Below are 13,868 nucleotides of genomic sequence, written 5' to 3'. Positions count from 1 at the left end.
CCCCCTTCCAAGGACTTTTCCCACCATCCTCCTACCAATAGGTATTAGTTTGGCCCCAACCAAGCCCTGCTCATGCAACTATCCTGCAATTGCATTAACCCAACATGTGTGACATTAACTTGGGGGCGGAGAGGCTGGGGGAAGTGTTCCCTCTAAGAGTTTCCTCCCATGAGCAGAATGAATTTTGTGTTGTGCACCAGTATTGAGTTCATGTGGCTTGTTTGGATGTGCCACTGTGGCACCCAAGTTATTAATAAATATCTTATAAACCTCTACCTTTTCCCTCTGCTGCCATGTCTCCTCCCCTTGCTCCATCAGCTCCCCTGGTGCCTGCTGCCCCCAACCCCTCACCCTCCTCTGCTGTCCTGACTCCTGCCCTTCTCACTGCCCTCAGCCCTCCTGCGACCTGCCCCTTCTCTCCCCCCTGTACCCACTCCTCCAGTACCCCTCCTCATCCCCTCTCCTAACACTTCCCTCTACATTCCTGCCCTGCCTATCTCCTCTAGTGCTGGTCCCTCCCCTGCAGGTGTCTGCCCTTCTGCTTCACCCCCAGAATCCCCTGGTACCTGCACCTTCCCTAACCCCTGCACCCTCCTGGTGCCCCCCTTCCCTCACTGCCCCTTTCCCCTTTGCCCTCTTTTTCCCTGATGCTCACCCCCTCACCACTCTCTGCCCCCGTTCCTCTCATGCCCCTGTGCCCTCACACATGACTTGCTCCATCCCTGCCTTCCTCATGCCCATCCCTTCTTTCAAGCCTTCTCCCAGCACCTCCCTCTTCCCTCTCTAGCTCCCAGTGCCCTTCCCCTCTCCTCTCCCAGCATCACCCTGTCCCCCCTCCCACTGACACCTCCCCTCCTGCCCTTTCCCTCATTGTCTGCACTTGGCCCGCTGGTATTTGTCTCTCCTCCACCCTGTCCCTTGGTGCCTTCCCCTTTCTTCTCCTGACCTGCCGCCCTCTCCTCAGCACAAGCCCTTTCCTCTCCCATCCCTTCCTCCTATTTTTCCCCCTTTCCCTCCTCTCCCCCACCTTCTGCCTTCCAGTTTGTGGCACTGGAGTCTGTGATCGGGCCCCAGAAGTCCCCATAGCCCTGGCCCCAGCTGCTTCCAGGGCTCCAGGCCACTTGCCGGGCCTGGTGCTGGGTCGCGTGGTGCAACTCTGGGCCGGGCGGCAATAATGTTACACGACTTCAGGGCTGAAAGTTTGTTTTAATCCCACCCAAGTAGTCCCCTCAGTGGTTTAACCTAATACCAACACTTCAGTCATTTCCTACAAGGCCAGGCATTGAGTGTTCTCTGAGCCCTAGAGGCCACAGCTAGCCCCCAAACACAAACTTTTGCTCCCAGTGATGCTAAGTTTTATGCATCAGGGCCAGGATCACTTACCCAAGCTCACTGGGCATAGTCGCCACACACTCTTATCTAAGTCTTCTGGACTTTGGAATCACTTTGCCGTCTCTGCTTGCAGATTATATACTTCAGTCTCAAATTTGAGAGTCATGAGGAGTAAATGTTCTCTGTTCTCTTAAGTGAACTGGAGACCTGTGGCCATTTTTTTCTTTCTTGATCTTTAGGCTCTGTAATTTGCTTTTCTCTGATTTCAGTTGCTCTATAAGGTCACCAGGACTTTATAGGGGAACCATTAAATAGATCTGTGCTACCTCTTTCCTTGCATGAGAGCCCTGTTTCTCCCCGTCCCCGTATTGTTGGAGTAGTGCTGTCTGAAGCCCCACACTGGTTCATTTTACAGGTAATTCAGCCTGGGTCCACATAGTACCCCAGCTCCCTAATCATTTTCATTGCCCTCCACTGAATTCTCTCCAATTTGTCCACATCCTTTCTGTAGAGGGAGGCCCAAAACTAGACACAATACTGTAGGTGTGGCTTCACCAGTGCCTAATAGAGAGGAAGAATCACTTCCCTCAATCTGCTGGCAAGGCTCCTACTAATGCAGCCCAATTTGCCGTTAGCCTTCTTGGCAACAACTGCACAGTGTTGACTCATATCCAGCTTCTCATCTATTGTAATCCCCAGGTCCTTTTCTTCACAACTGCTGATTAGCAATTGGCTCCTAGCCTAAAGCAATACTTGGGATTCTTCCATCCTAAATGTGGGACTCTGCACTTCTCCTTGTTGAACCTCATCAAATGTTTGGCCCTTCCTGCAATTTGTCTATGTTACTACCCTATCCTTATCCTCCAGTGTATCTACCTCTCCCCCTAGCTTAGTGTCCTCCATGAACTTGCTGGGAGTATAAAACCAACCCATCCTCCAGAGATCATTGGTACTTTCTAAGCTGATCCCTCAGTCCTAAGGAAGGTTGTGACCTCTCCCTTGGTCTCCTTTTGCCATCTTGACTCCAGCCCCTAGCCCTCTTATTTCTTTTCCTAGTGAATGTCAAACCCTCCTGGTCATGGCTGTTGTTCTAGCCCCTGTTGGATGAGAGCTGGGATGTCCATCCAATCTCGCCACAGAATTGTGGACCCAGGCAGTCCTTTGACCACGACAGTGTACAATCAAGCTCTTGGACCCCAAACCTTCAGCTCAGCTTCTTTGATGGGATAGATGCAGGTCTCACCATAGGCTCAGAGCAGTGCTGGTCCAGGCTACTTATCCCCACCTGATCTTCCTGAACCAGCATGTGCATACAACTTGAGTCTACAAGTCCCTTGACTATCATTCCCCCACCCTAATTTCTACTACGTGCAGTGGGACTCTGCTGACTTTGGGAGTGCCCCCCACTGCTTGGTCCCACACTAGCCACAGTTTTACTGTGCCTGACTGGTCACACCTGAAGCAAACCACAGCACCCTCTGGTTCCCTCTCACCACTATTAGCAATTAACTGTCCTCTTGTAGGTCTTGCATGTCCCCGAGTCTTGGTCACTCAAGACCTTTCCTCCTTGTGAGCTCCCCCTACTGAATTCCCCTCAGTTTATCATAGTGCCCTGAACACTTACCTCATTTCTCCTCAAAGAAAACTTCATCTCATTCCACCGCTTCCCTCACGAAGGCCAGCTCTGTGCCCCCCTGAGTAGAACTTTCAGGAATGGCTCCAACATCATCTGATCCAAGACTTTCTCCACTGAACTGATCTCAGCGTCACAAGGTCCCATAATTTCTGACCCATGCCTGCCATCAGGCCCTTTGTAAGAATGGTTCTACCCACAACCTGAGATTATATGCCTCAGGATTCAGCCCTAATCAGTCCATGATGGCAACCTTCAGAACTGGATAGGAGAGTTCATCAGCTCATCTCTTACTAACAGCTAAGCTTCCTGCATCTTACCCACTAGGAAGATGCCATAAAGCCACCCTAGTCAACACCTTCCAATCTGCCACTTTTGCCACCCACGCAAATGTTCAGAGGAAGGCCTCAGCAGCATCTTCCAGACCAAGTTTCTCCAGGCCCAGGACCAACCAGCCTTTAGTCCCATGTGTGTTACCAGATGTGGCTCAACCTAACCTTTTCTGTATTCACTCTTGTTGTCTAGAGTGAAATTCTTCACACTTTTGTTATGCAGCAAACTGGGCCACCAATTATATCAGCAGGGCCTGGTCTGCTGTTGTTGTCCTGCCACTAATGAGTGGTTTTTAGTGCCTCCGTCTTTCCCCTTATTCGAGGGTGGGCTGGCCACCTCACTCCTGGTACCACATGTTACCAGGTCAGGCGTCTACCCAGTGCCAGAGCATGGAATGCCACGTCTAGTCTTTCACAAGGCAGTTTATTTCTTTCATGGAGGTTTAGCAAACAAACAGGGAAAAAAAAAAAAAAAAAAAAAAAAAAAAAGCTCATTCAGTACCCTCAGGCTTCAGGGCCTCTCCTTAGAAGGATCTTTGGCACGCCTGCTTCTGAGCAGTTTCCCATTTTCAGTCAGCTCTGCTCTTTTCTCGGAGCAACCCCGCCCCAAGGTGCTATCCCCAGCCTGCTGTTGCTTTCCCTCCTCAGGACACAGTTTGTCTCCATCCATCTCCTACCTGCTCCTGAGCAGCCCTATATAGGTCCAGGTACTGGGAAGCCCTTTTTAACTGCCTGGATTGGACTCCCTTGCTTTGGTCCAGGGGAGCTGGACTTTTTCTATCTACTTGGACTAGCTACCCTGTGACACAGGGATTTCCTTCATCGTCAGTCCCAAAGCCCCAATTGCTTCTAAACGATTGTTTCATCCCATTCAAGACTGCAGCTAGGAGGGGTAATTCTCAGCTCAGGCAAATGTACACATGCTAAAACATATTGGGCACTAAAAATAGAAGTGTAGGTATAGCGCATAAACAGCAGGTAGGGTTAACCAAGTACATGCCTAGGCTTCAAACAGGATCATACTCAGGGCAGTTAGCCCCTCCTGAAGCTCCACTGCTTTGTTTAACGTGCTATTGCAGGTGTGTCTACCTGAGCTGAAAATTTGCTTCAGATGTTTCTTGCCACGTTCTGAGTTCTCAGGGTTGAACAACCTTCCCTTCAGCTCTCATTTGGTGCTGCTTTTGTACACTTCTCAAAAGTCTCAGAGGGGTATCTGTGTTAGTCTGTAACTTTAAAAACGAGTAGTTGTGTCCACATGCTATAGATTTTGTTAGTCTCAGGTGCCACAGGACTACTCGTTCTTTGGTACACTGGTCAGTCAGCTGGTATCCCCAGCTTCAGCAACCCACTTGGACAATATCACCTCTGCCAGTGCTTTCTAGCTTAGGAAATCACAACAACAAAGAAAGGGCCTGGTCATGCTTCTCCATGTTCAAACCTTTTGCTTCCCAGGACAGCGGAGACCAGGAAAAATGAGCGAGGGGAATTGCAAGGCCACCCTTCCCTTCCAAACAGGCACATTCCCCACAATAGATTTCTTACAGCACCAAAAAAATCTAAGAAATTATTTTTTCTTGTGAGTCATGACTAATCTGCTAGTGTGATCAGCTCTGCCTACTGTTTCATATTTGATCTTAACTGCAAACTACAAATCTGGCTGTTTCTGACATTTACAGCTATGAACCCCTAAATGATAAACCCCGTTCAATCCTAAAAGAGAGTAGGGCAGTACCAGGCTAGAAAGAAAAGCAGGTAAAACAGCTATCAATGAGAAGCTATTCCCTGTAGATGGGACAGAAAAACACTCAAATCTTTTCTTAAATCAGAATGTTGCAGAGAAGACGTGTCTAGACCAACCCAGGAAACACACAAAAATATAAATGACTTCTACAGTGCTACAAAGTACCCCTCGGGCAGAAGAACAGAGAGACCTAATTAATTCTAGTGAAGTCAGAACTTGTAAATCTGCTGCTGAACAGTGAAATGATTTACTTACAGAAGTTGTGAATGTACATCTCCAAGTGGTCCAGCCGCTCAATTACTGCATTTTCTTGGCTAACAAATCGGGGTTGAACCTCTAAGTATCCACTGCTCCCCTTTTTCAGTTGATGCATTACATTCCTCACATAAAACACAAGGAAGATATTTGCAGAGGATACAAAAAATAGCATGGTTGGAAAGAGACCTGGTAACCTTCTCCATGACACCATTCTCTCTTTCTCTCTCTCTAAATATCTCTCTGTCCTGGAAGTGATTCTTTTTCCGTTGCAAATCGTTGCTGCCCCCAAATTAGCTCCAAATAGACCTCTTTGGAGCAGACATCAAGACTGCTCAGGTGGAGCAATCTCTTTGAACTTGAATGTGTCGAGGAGCAGGCAGCAATTATTTACAGTTCCAGGAAGGGATGGGCGTTTTCAGCCTTTTACCAAGACTATGTGCTATGCAGGTTAGCCTTCAGTGGAAAGGTACACAGCTCTAACAGACTTGCCTAGTAAGTTAAAGGATTTGATTGCTCTCATGTAGCACAAGTTGCAGGAGGTCTAGATAGAACAGGTGAAGATAGAACAGGTGGAGTGAGGTTATTGTGTATCTCCAGGGGGATTTAAGGCTCCAAACAACTGCAGAAGAGCAAATAGCTTAAGGACATTTAGGAAGTATAACAAAAGGGAGTGCATGTCTCAAGACTCTGAGAGATGGCATAGTGCTCGGCTACGTCTACACTGGCCCCTTTTCCGGAAGGGGCATGTAAATTTCACTAGTCGTCGTAGGGAAATCCGCGGGGGATTTAAATATCCCCCGCGGCATTTAAATAAAAATGTCCGCCGCTTTTTTCCGGCTTTTAAAAAAGCCGGAAAAGAGCGTCTAGACTGGCCCCGATCCTCCGGGAAAAGTGCCCTTTTCCGGAGGGTCTTATTCCTACTTCAAAGTAGGAATAAGACCCTCCGGAAAAGGGCACTTTTTCCGGAGGATCGGGGCCAGTCTAGACGCTCTTTTCCGGCTTTTCTAAAAGCCGGAAAAAAGCGGCGGACATTTTTATTTAAATGCCGCGGGGGATATTTAAATCCCCCGCGGATTTCCCTACGACGACTAGTGAAATTTACATGCCCCTTCCGGAAAAGGGGCCAGTGTAGACGTAGCCCTCGTGTTTGTGTCCTGGCTCACTCCACTCTCTGTACAGTGTGAGATCCTCAGACATTAAGTAGCTGCATTTGGAGCCACTTAAATTCACCCAAGAAGAGTTGTGGGTGGTTTCCTACCTGACCTAAATACTGGTAAGGATTACAGCGCTGTCCTGGATTTCCATTTGAGATGAAGCTTCATAGATTAATGGTCTTGTTAAACCTGAGAGGATACTGTCAACTCAGGTAGCTGCCAACTGAAGAAAGATTTTCCATTTGTACACGGAAAAGGAAATTTAACTCAGCGGGGAGATCAATTTTTCTCAGGATGGGAAAACAGTTTAACGATCACTAGAATTACATCTCCCAGTTCTTCTGGAGAAGCCTGCCTGCATCGCAGTCCAACCGTAAGGAGCAGGGCTGGTGGGCCCCAGAACAAGAGGACAAACTGTGAGACTCCAAGGAGTGGTAGGGGAGGGGAGCTCCACGGGGTGGGATGGGGTGGACTGGAGAGGCCTACTTGAATTCCAGCACAGCCCTAGGGTGGGGCCTTTGAAACTAATTAACCGAGCGGAATGATTGGAGAGTGTAGGGAGAAAGAGCTGACCTGTAGGAAAGACTCCCTGGAGAGGCGAGGGACTCTAGTGGTACTAGCAGAGCTGCATGGCTGAAAGGAATCTGGCAACCTGAAATCTTGAATCAGGGATGAATTGGGAACTGCCTGATGCCTGAGTAAAGTTCCTCACTCCTGCCACGACACTCAACCTTTTCTACCCATCCCACACCCTTTTATCTACACACACATACACCACCAGAGCCATCTGCGCTGAGGGTTGCCAACAGTCCCATATTACAAGGGATGCCTTTTATTTAAACAGAAAATTGCCTGTCACATACTAAATCAGTATAGGACCCATATTTCAATATCCCATATTTGAACATATTTTTAAAAAAATCATTATGCAAAGCCAATTTTATTATTACTTTACTATCATGGCACACATACCTCCATCTCCCCCTGTGGGGTGAATTGTGAATGTGGTAGCACGACATTTCCAGCCTACCAGGCTGCCCTTAGACTCAAAGATAGTGTGGCTCAAAGTCCACAGTGCCTTGGGTTCAGAGCCGCATGGTTGCCCTTGGATTCCGAGATGCACAGCTTACTGGTCAGAATCCAGGGCCACCACCCAAGAGGGGCAATTGTGGTGGCTGGGGTTGGGGGAGCTGGACCCCCCTGCTCCACTGATTCCCAGACCAAAGCCCTGGCACTGATGAGTGTGTCTGCCACTCAGTTAGCAGGAATCCCATTACAACGCACTGACTGCTACAGTCAGGTTACAACTAGCTCCTCCCTATTTCATCTCCTGAAGCCGGGGTCCATATAGCAATGGGATCTCTGGACTCCTCAGCACAGGCAGCTCCCTGGGATTCCGACTCTAGCTGGCTGGTGACAGGTAACAGGTGTCTGGTCTGGTTCTTGGGATCACCAACTCCTGCAGTCAGAGGCTGTGGAGCTTCTGTGCTAGAGCCTCCACCAAGCATCCTTCCTTCTTGGTAGTCAGCCTCGTCTGAGCTAAGCTGCTCCCTCAATTACTGGAACAGCGGCTGGAGCATGTCCGGCACAGTATGGAGGTGGGATTTTCTCCACCCTTAGTGTGGGGCTAACCCTTGCTTGTGGAGTGCAAGGTACGCACTCCTGTCACGCTTGCCTTCCAGTGTCAGAAAGTTTGTAAAATTAGACAATGTAGTAGTGCAGAACGGATCCCATGACTTACTGATTCAATGTACTTAGAGCCCAGAGATTCCCAAAGTACAGGATGCAGCCTTCTGGAGGGGATGCAGTAAGGTTACCGGGAGGCCCAAAGACTTGATGGAGCCACACTGAAAGGCTGCAGTCAGGAGGGGGCTCTGTCTGGCAGAAGAACCAGACAGGGCTCTGTGCCGATGGTTTTGAATGCTAGGTGTAGGCTTCATCTGCTGGGGATGTTGGCAGAGACTCTTCCAGTAAGGAGGCTAGACCCACATGCAGAGCCCCTTCCTGACCCTGGCCCTTCAGTGCATCTTACTCAGACAGACACAGCCTGCACAGGGAAAGCAGATGGATCTGGTCTCAAAGCAGGGGACCCTGTTCATCAGGGGGACAGAACTCATGAATGCATCTTCCCACTCCCCTTCCAAACCTTCAGTGCTGCCCTCTTCACTTCTGGAGCTGGAGCCCAGCTGCCAAGACTTCCTGACTACTGCAGGGAGCAGAAGGTTTCCTCAACTACCACTTGGTTAATACCCTCCTCCCCACTCCCTGTGGTACTGGGCCCACCATGCCTGGCTGCCATGGATACAGGACACGCCTCCCTCATAGGGATGTACAACAGGATGTAGCAACCCCGCACTGGGCCCAAAGGGGTTAACTTGGCTGACCTGTCTGAGAAGGCCCCACCCCCACAGCTGTGCTGAGCATGCTCCAACTGGAGGCTGGCTATAAAGGCCTGTGGAGCAGCGCAGATGGGGCTGATTGCCACAGGGGAAGAAGGGGCTGCAGGAGCTCATGGGGAGGAAGCACAGCTGGACCAGACAGCAGCAGCCAGGCTGAGAGAGACTGCATTAGAAGCCTCTGGTCCAGAGCAAGAGGATGAAAAGGACTACCTACGGGATACAGACTGGAAGTATCCCAGGTCAGGGAATTGTTCTGAGAGCTCGGCATGTTGCAGGGGGATTTCCTGCTGAGTTAGCAGTAGATTACTCCACCACTGACAGGGCCCTGGGCTGGGATCTGGTGGAAAGAGGGGGCCAGGATCCCCATCCTCTCCTCCTCAGATACCCCCACGCAGGGGAGTTTGTCTATTACCGTGGTCCCCAATGCGGTGCCCACAGGCGCCATGGCGCCCGCCGGGGGATTTCTGGGCACCTGCTGAAACATCTGGGCTGGCCCCGCCCCCGGCGCGCGGCACATGCATGATGCCGGCTTCAGGCGTGGGACGCATGGGCGGCCCCTCCCCTGAGCGCACAGCACATGCACAGGGCCGGCCCGGGGCGCGTGGGCGGCCCTAGCCCCGGCCCCAGGGCACATGTGCGGTGCCGGCCCCCGGGCGCGCGGCTCGTGCGTGGCCCCGCCCTTGGGCGCCTGGCACATGCGTGGCCCCGCCCCCGGGTGCCCGGCAGGCATGCAACATTGGGGACCACTGGTCTATTATATATTGATTCTGTGGCCAGTGTGCTGTACTACCCTGATCCTGGAGGGACTGTATATTGACTGTGTGGCCACTAGGCTGTGTTACCCTGAACACAGATGGGGGAGCATTTAGGCTCTGTGGCCACTAGGCCGTACTGCCCTGTATGCAGGTTGCAGTGCATAGACGCTATGGCTGATAGCCCACCCTATCCCAAGTGGAAGTCCAAGGGGCTGCAGCGGACCTGTCACCGCCTTCTCTGGGGGGGCAGACAAGGTGCCAAAAAACCATCTGGTATTTTTGAAATACAATTTTGGCAACCCTGCCTGCATTCCATCCAAAACCTCTCCTCTCACATCCTCTAACTCTCCCACCCAAACATCCTCTAGCAATAACACACTTTTTGAGGCAAACTGCAACCAACTAGGCCATCCTGATCCATCCTGAACATACATTGCAGGGACACAGGCCATGCCATGGTTTTACAAAAATAGTTTGTGTGTATTCAGACGTTCTCATTCACTTTGGCCCTGTTCGTGTAATTGCTTTGACATCGCCAATTCTACTCTGCATGGGGTTGTGAAATTAGTTTTGCATTTGTGAATATAATTCTGATCGATGGATAAGCAGTAGTTGTGAGGGGTTCCCCATAAAGTGTCACCTGGAACTGGGATAGCAGTAAGCCCACCTGACCCACCAGTCTGGGTTCCCTAAAGTACTGCTGTGGCCAGTTCAGCTCTGCACGGGAAGGATTCAAAAGAACTTCCCAGGCATGCACCCCCCCCTTGGGAGTATAAACCCAAAATTATGCCATCTTGCCATGCACCAGGAACTTTACAGTGTACGCTCATGAACTTTGCCCCCTCCCTCAATGCAGAAAGGAAATATACAACAGCATCCTGCACCGAGTTATGACTCTAATACAAATTGGTTTGAAATAAAGCAAAAACAAATGTATTAGTTACAAATGTAACCCTTCTGCCAGGTAGTGCCAGCAGCAGCCAGAGCCAGGTTCAATATCTAGGGGTCCCCTTTCAACCATCTCACACAGAACTGGCTCGAGCCCCCACCCAGTAGCCTGGGAAATTCACACACCTCTGGGTGCCTCTTAAAGGCAATGCTTCCCCACTCACAAGCACAGCGTCTGAGTGTAGAAAAGAAACGTTTAATAAAAGAGGGAGAGAAGTCACATGGCCTTGGCTTGGAAAAATACTACAAACATAGTTTCTAACCCCCCACGAGTAACCGTCCCAATTCAAATGGACTGAGCAATGTCCTTTGCCCCTCAGGCTCACAAGTCCAACAAGGTAAGGGTTCTATTCATTTACCCAAACTTTCTCCATTCCCCACTTCAAACGCTCCATCTACAGCTCTGTCCAGTCAGTGCAGACCCTGACCCATCACCCTGATGACTCCACTTATTGAGCCTGAGGCCATGCCATCTTTATGCTGCTCCTGTGGTCTGCTGGCGTCGCCTTCCACTGCTCCTGCCGGCTGCCCGCCGGTCATTCCCACCACCGCTCTGCTGGCCACCTGCTGCCACTCCTGTCAGCCGCCCGCCGGTCGCTCCCGCCAGCAATCTTGCTGGCTGCAATGGGTCTGGCTCCAGGCCAAACCAGTGATTTCAGCTCTTAGTGATTTCAACTCTTTAGCCACCACCTAGGCTGGCAAAAGATTCCAGCTTCCACTGGACTAGCAACAGGGGCAGATGACCGTTTTGCGGGGCCCCGGGCAGCATAATTCCACGGGGCCCCCCCTTTGCCACGGCGCATGTGCAATGACGCCATGCGCAGCAGTGCCACGGCGCATGCGCGGGGCTTTCTGAAGCGCAGGGCCCGGGGCAGTCGCCCCGTTCGCCCTGCCCTATATCCGCCCCTGACTAGCAAAAAGACTTCTGATGGAGTCTGCTTTAGGTCTATCCTTAAAACAAGGGGGGGAAGGTAGGTTGAACCAGTCTTACAGCTCACGCCTGGCGGGCATGAAGCAGACTGGCTCAAGCCCTTCCCCCCCGCAGCTCTGGAAGGGGGAGGTTTGTTCATTTGAGACCTCTTACAATGGTGGTGTCTCTCCTGCAAGCACTGGTGTCATATTTTACAGTTCCCACATTTAGGGGTAGCATGATTTGTGACCCCCACAACAGCCCAAATTAGTTATAATACATCACATTCCATTCTAACAACTGATCCTCCATCAGCCCTGGCTGAATTGGATTTACATAACCACACCTCGGATTCCTTCCTCATCCTGACATGAGCTATATTTACATATGAACAGTTAATTATCTTGCAGAGCTAACCAATTTGAGTGAGCATATCCACCCCTTCGGCAGCTCTCTCCTTTTAGCTGACTGATAGCAAGCAGTAGTTCAGTCCCTGCTTACACAAAGAATAATTTTTAAGTGATTATAAGAGATAGCAAGCAGATCACCTATACATAAATAAATAAAATAAATAAATAAAAACATAAGACCGGCCATACTGGGTCAGACCAGTGGTCCATCTAGCCCAGTATCCTGACTTCCAACAGTGGCCAATGCCAAATAACCCAGAGGGAGGGAATACAACAGGTAATCCTCATGTGATCCCTCCCCTGTAACTCATTTCCAGACCAACAGAGGCTAGAGACACCATTCCTACCCATCCTGACTAATAGCCATTGATGGACCTAACCTCCATGAACCTATCTAGTTCTTTTTTCAACCCTATTAAAGTGCTAGCCTTAACCACATCCTCTGGCAAGGAGTTCCACAGGTTGACTGTGTGCCGAGTGTAGAAAAACTTCCTTTTGTTTGTTTTAAACCTGCTTCTTATTAAGTTCATTTGGTGACCCCTAGTTCTTGTGTTATGGGAACAAGTAAATAACTTTTCCTTATTCTCTTTTTCCATGCTAGTCATGATTTTATAGACCTCTATCATATCCCCCCTTAGTCGCCTCTTTTCTAAGCTGAAAAGTCCAAGTCTTTTTAACCTCTCTTCATATGAGATGCATTCCAAATCCCTAATCTTTTTTTTTTTTGTCTTTTTCTGAACCTTTTCCAATGCCAATATATCTTTTTTGAGATGGGGTGACCACATCTGCACGCAGTATTCAAGATGTGGACGTACCATGGCTTTATATAGAGGCAATAAGATATTTTCTGTCTTATTCTCTATCCCTTTTTAATGATCCCCTTTAAAAAATAAATACATAAAATCACAATCTAAGCTTAGTATACAAAAGAGATTGATATGAGTAGCAAATTCTCACCCTAAGGCTGTGTCTACAGTGGCACCCTTTTCCGGAAAAGGGATGCTAATGAGACCAGTCGGAATTGCAAATGCCACGGGTGATTTAAATATCCCCTGCGGCATTTGCATGAACATGGCTGCCGCTTTTTTCCCGCTCGGGTCTTTGCCGGAGAAAAGCGCCAGTCTAGACGGGATCTTTCAGAAAATAAAGCCTTTTCCGGAAGATCCCTTATTCCTCTTAAAATCAGGAATAAGGGATCTTCCGGAAAAGGATTTATTTTCCGAAAGATTCCGTCTAGACTGGAGCTTTTCTCCGGCAAAGCCCCAAGCCGGAAAAAAGCGGCAGCCATGTTCATGCAAATGCCGCGGGGCATATTTAAATCCCCCGCGGCATTTGCAATTCCGACTGGTCTCATTAGCATCCCTTTTCCGGAAAAGGGTGCCAAAGTAGACACAGCCCACGTGATTATTTAAGTAGGTTCGAGAGCAGCTAAGAATCATAGAATTATAGGCTGGAAGAGACCTCAGAAGGTCATCAACTCCAGCCCCTTTCCCAAGGCAGAACCAATCCCAACTAAATCAACCAGCCAGGGCTTTGTCAAGCTGGGACTTAAAAACCTCTAGGGATGGAGATTCCACCACTTCCCTAGGTAACCCATTCCAGTACTTCACTACCCTCTTAGGGAAATAGTTTTTCCTAATATCCAACCTAGACCTCTCCCACTGTAACTTGAGCCCATTGCTCCTTGTTCTGCCACCCGTCACTACTGAGAACAGCCTCTCTCCATCCTCTTTGGAACCTCCCTTCAGGAAGTTGAAAGCTGCTATCGAATCCCCCCTCACTCTTCTCTTCTGCAGACTAAACAAACTCAAATCCCTCAGTTTCTCCTCATAGGTCATGCGCTCCAGCCCCCTGATCATTTTGGTTGCCCTCTGCTGGACCCTCTTGCTTGCAGCTTAAAAAACCCACATGTTCCTTTCACAGGCTAAGCACTCTCATCCTGACCCCAACCCCTGCTATCCCAGGGTGTGTCTAGACTACTGAGTTTTGTCGACAA

At 49.6% G+C, this 13,868-nt stretch overlaps 1 protein-coding gene across 3 annotated transcripts in view; it reads right to left on the bottom strand.

Moving 5' to 3' along the window:
• GALNT8 (polypeptide N-acetylgalactosaminyltransferase 8) overlaps nucleotides 1-13,868 on the bottom strand; it is a 77,640-nt gene that overhangs the window by 42,856 nt on the left and 20,916 nt on the right. The window contains exon 1 of one of the 3 annotated variants that reach the window (XM_075900795.1): nucleotides 5,294-6,019. The exons of 1 other annotated variant lie outside the window; for it this stretch is intronic. In XM_075900795.1, the coding sequence (XP_075756910.1) occupies nucleotides 5,294-5,507 (214 nt within the window). In that variant the 5' untranslated portion in view covers nucleotides 5,508-6,019. Of the gene's footprint in view, nucleotides 1-5,293; nucleotides 6,020-13,868 lie in introns of those variants that run through there. One more of the 3 variants, XM_006115474.4, reaches the window with a different exon arrangement.

Source organism: Pelodiscus sinensis, chromosome 1, assembly GCF_049634645.1.
Source record: "Pelodiscus sinensis isolate JC-2024 chromosome 1, ASM4963464v1, whole genome shotgun sequence".
Classification (NCBI taxonomy): domain Eukaryota; kingdom Metazoa; phylum Chordata; order Testudines; family Trionychidae; genus Pelodiscus; species Pelodiscus sinensis.
This window is presented reverse-complemented; position numbering and strand designations above follow the sequence as displayed.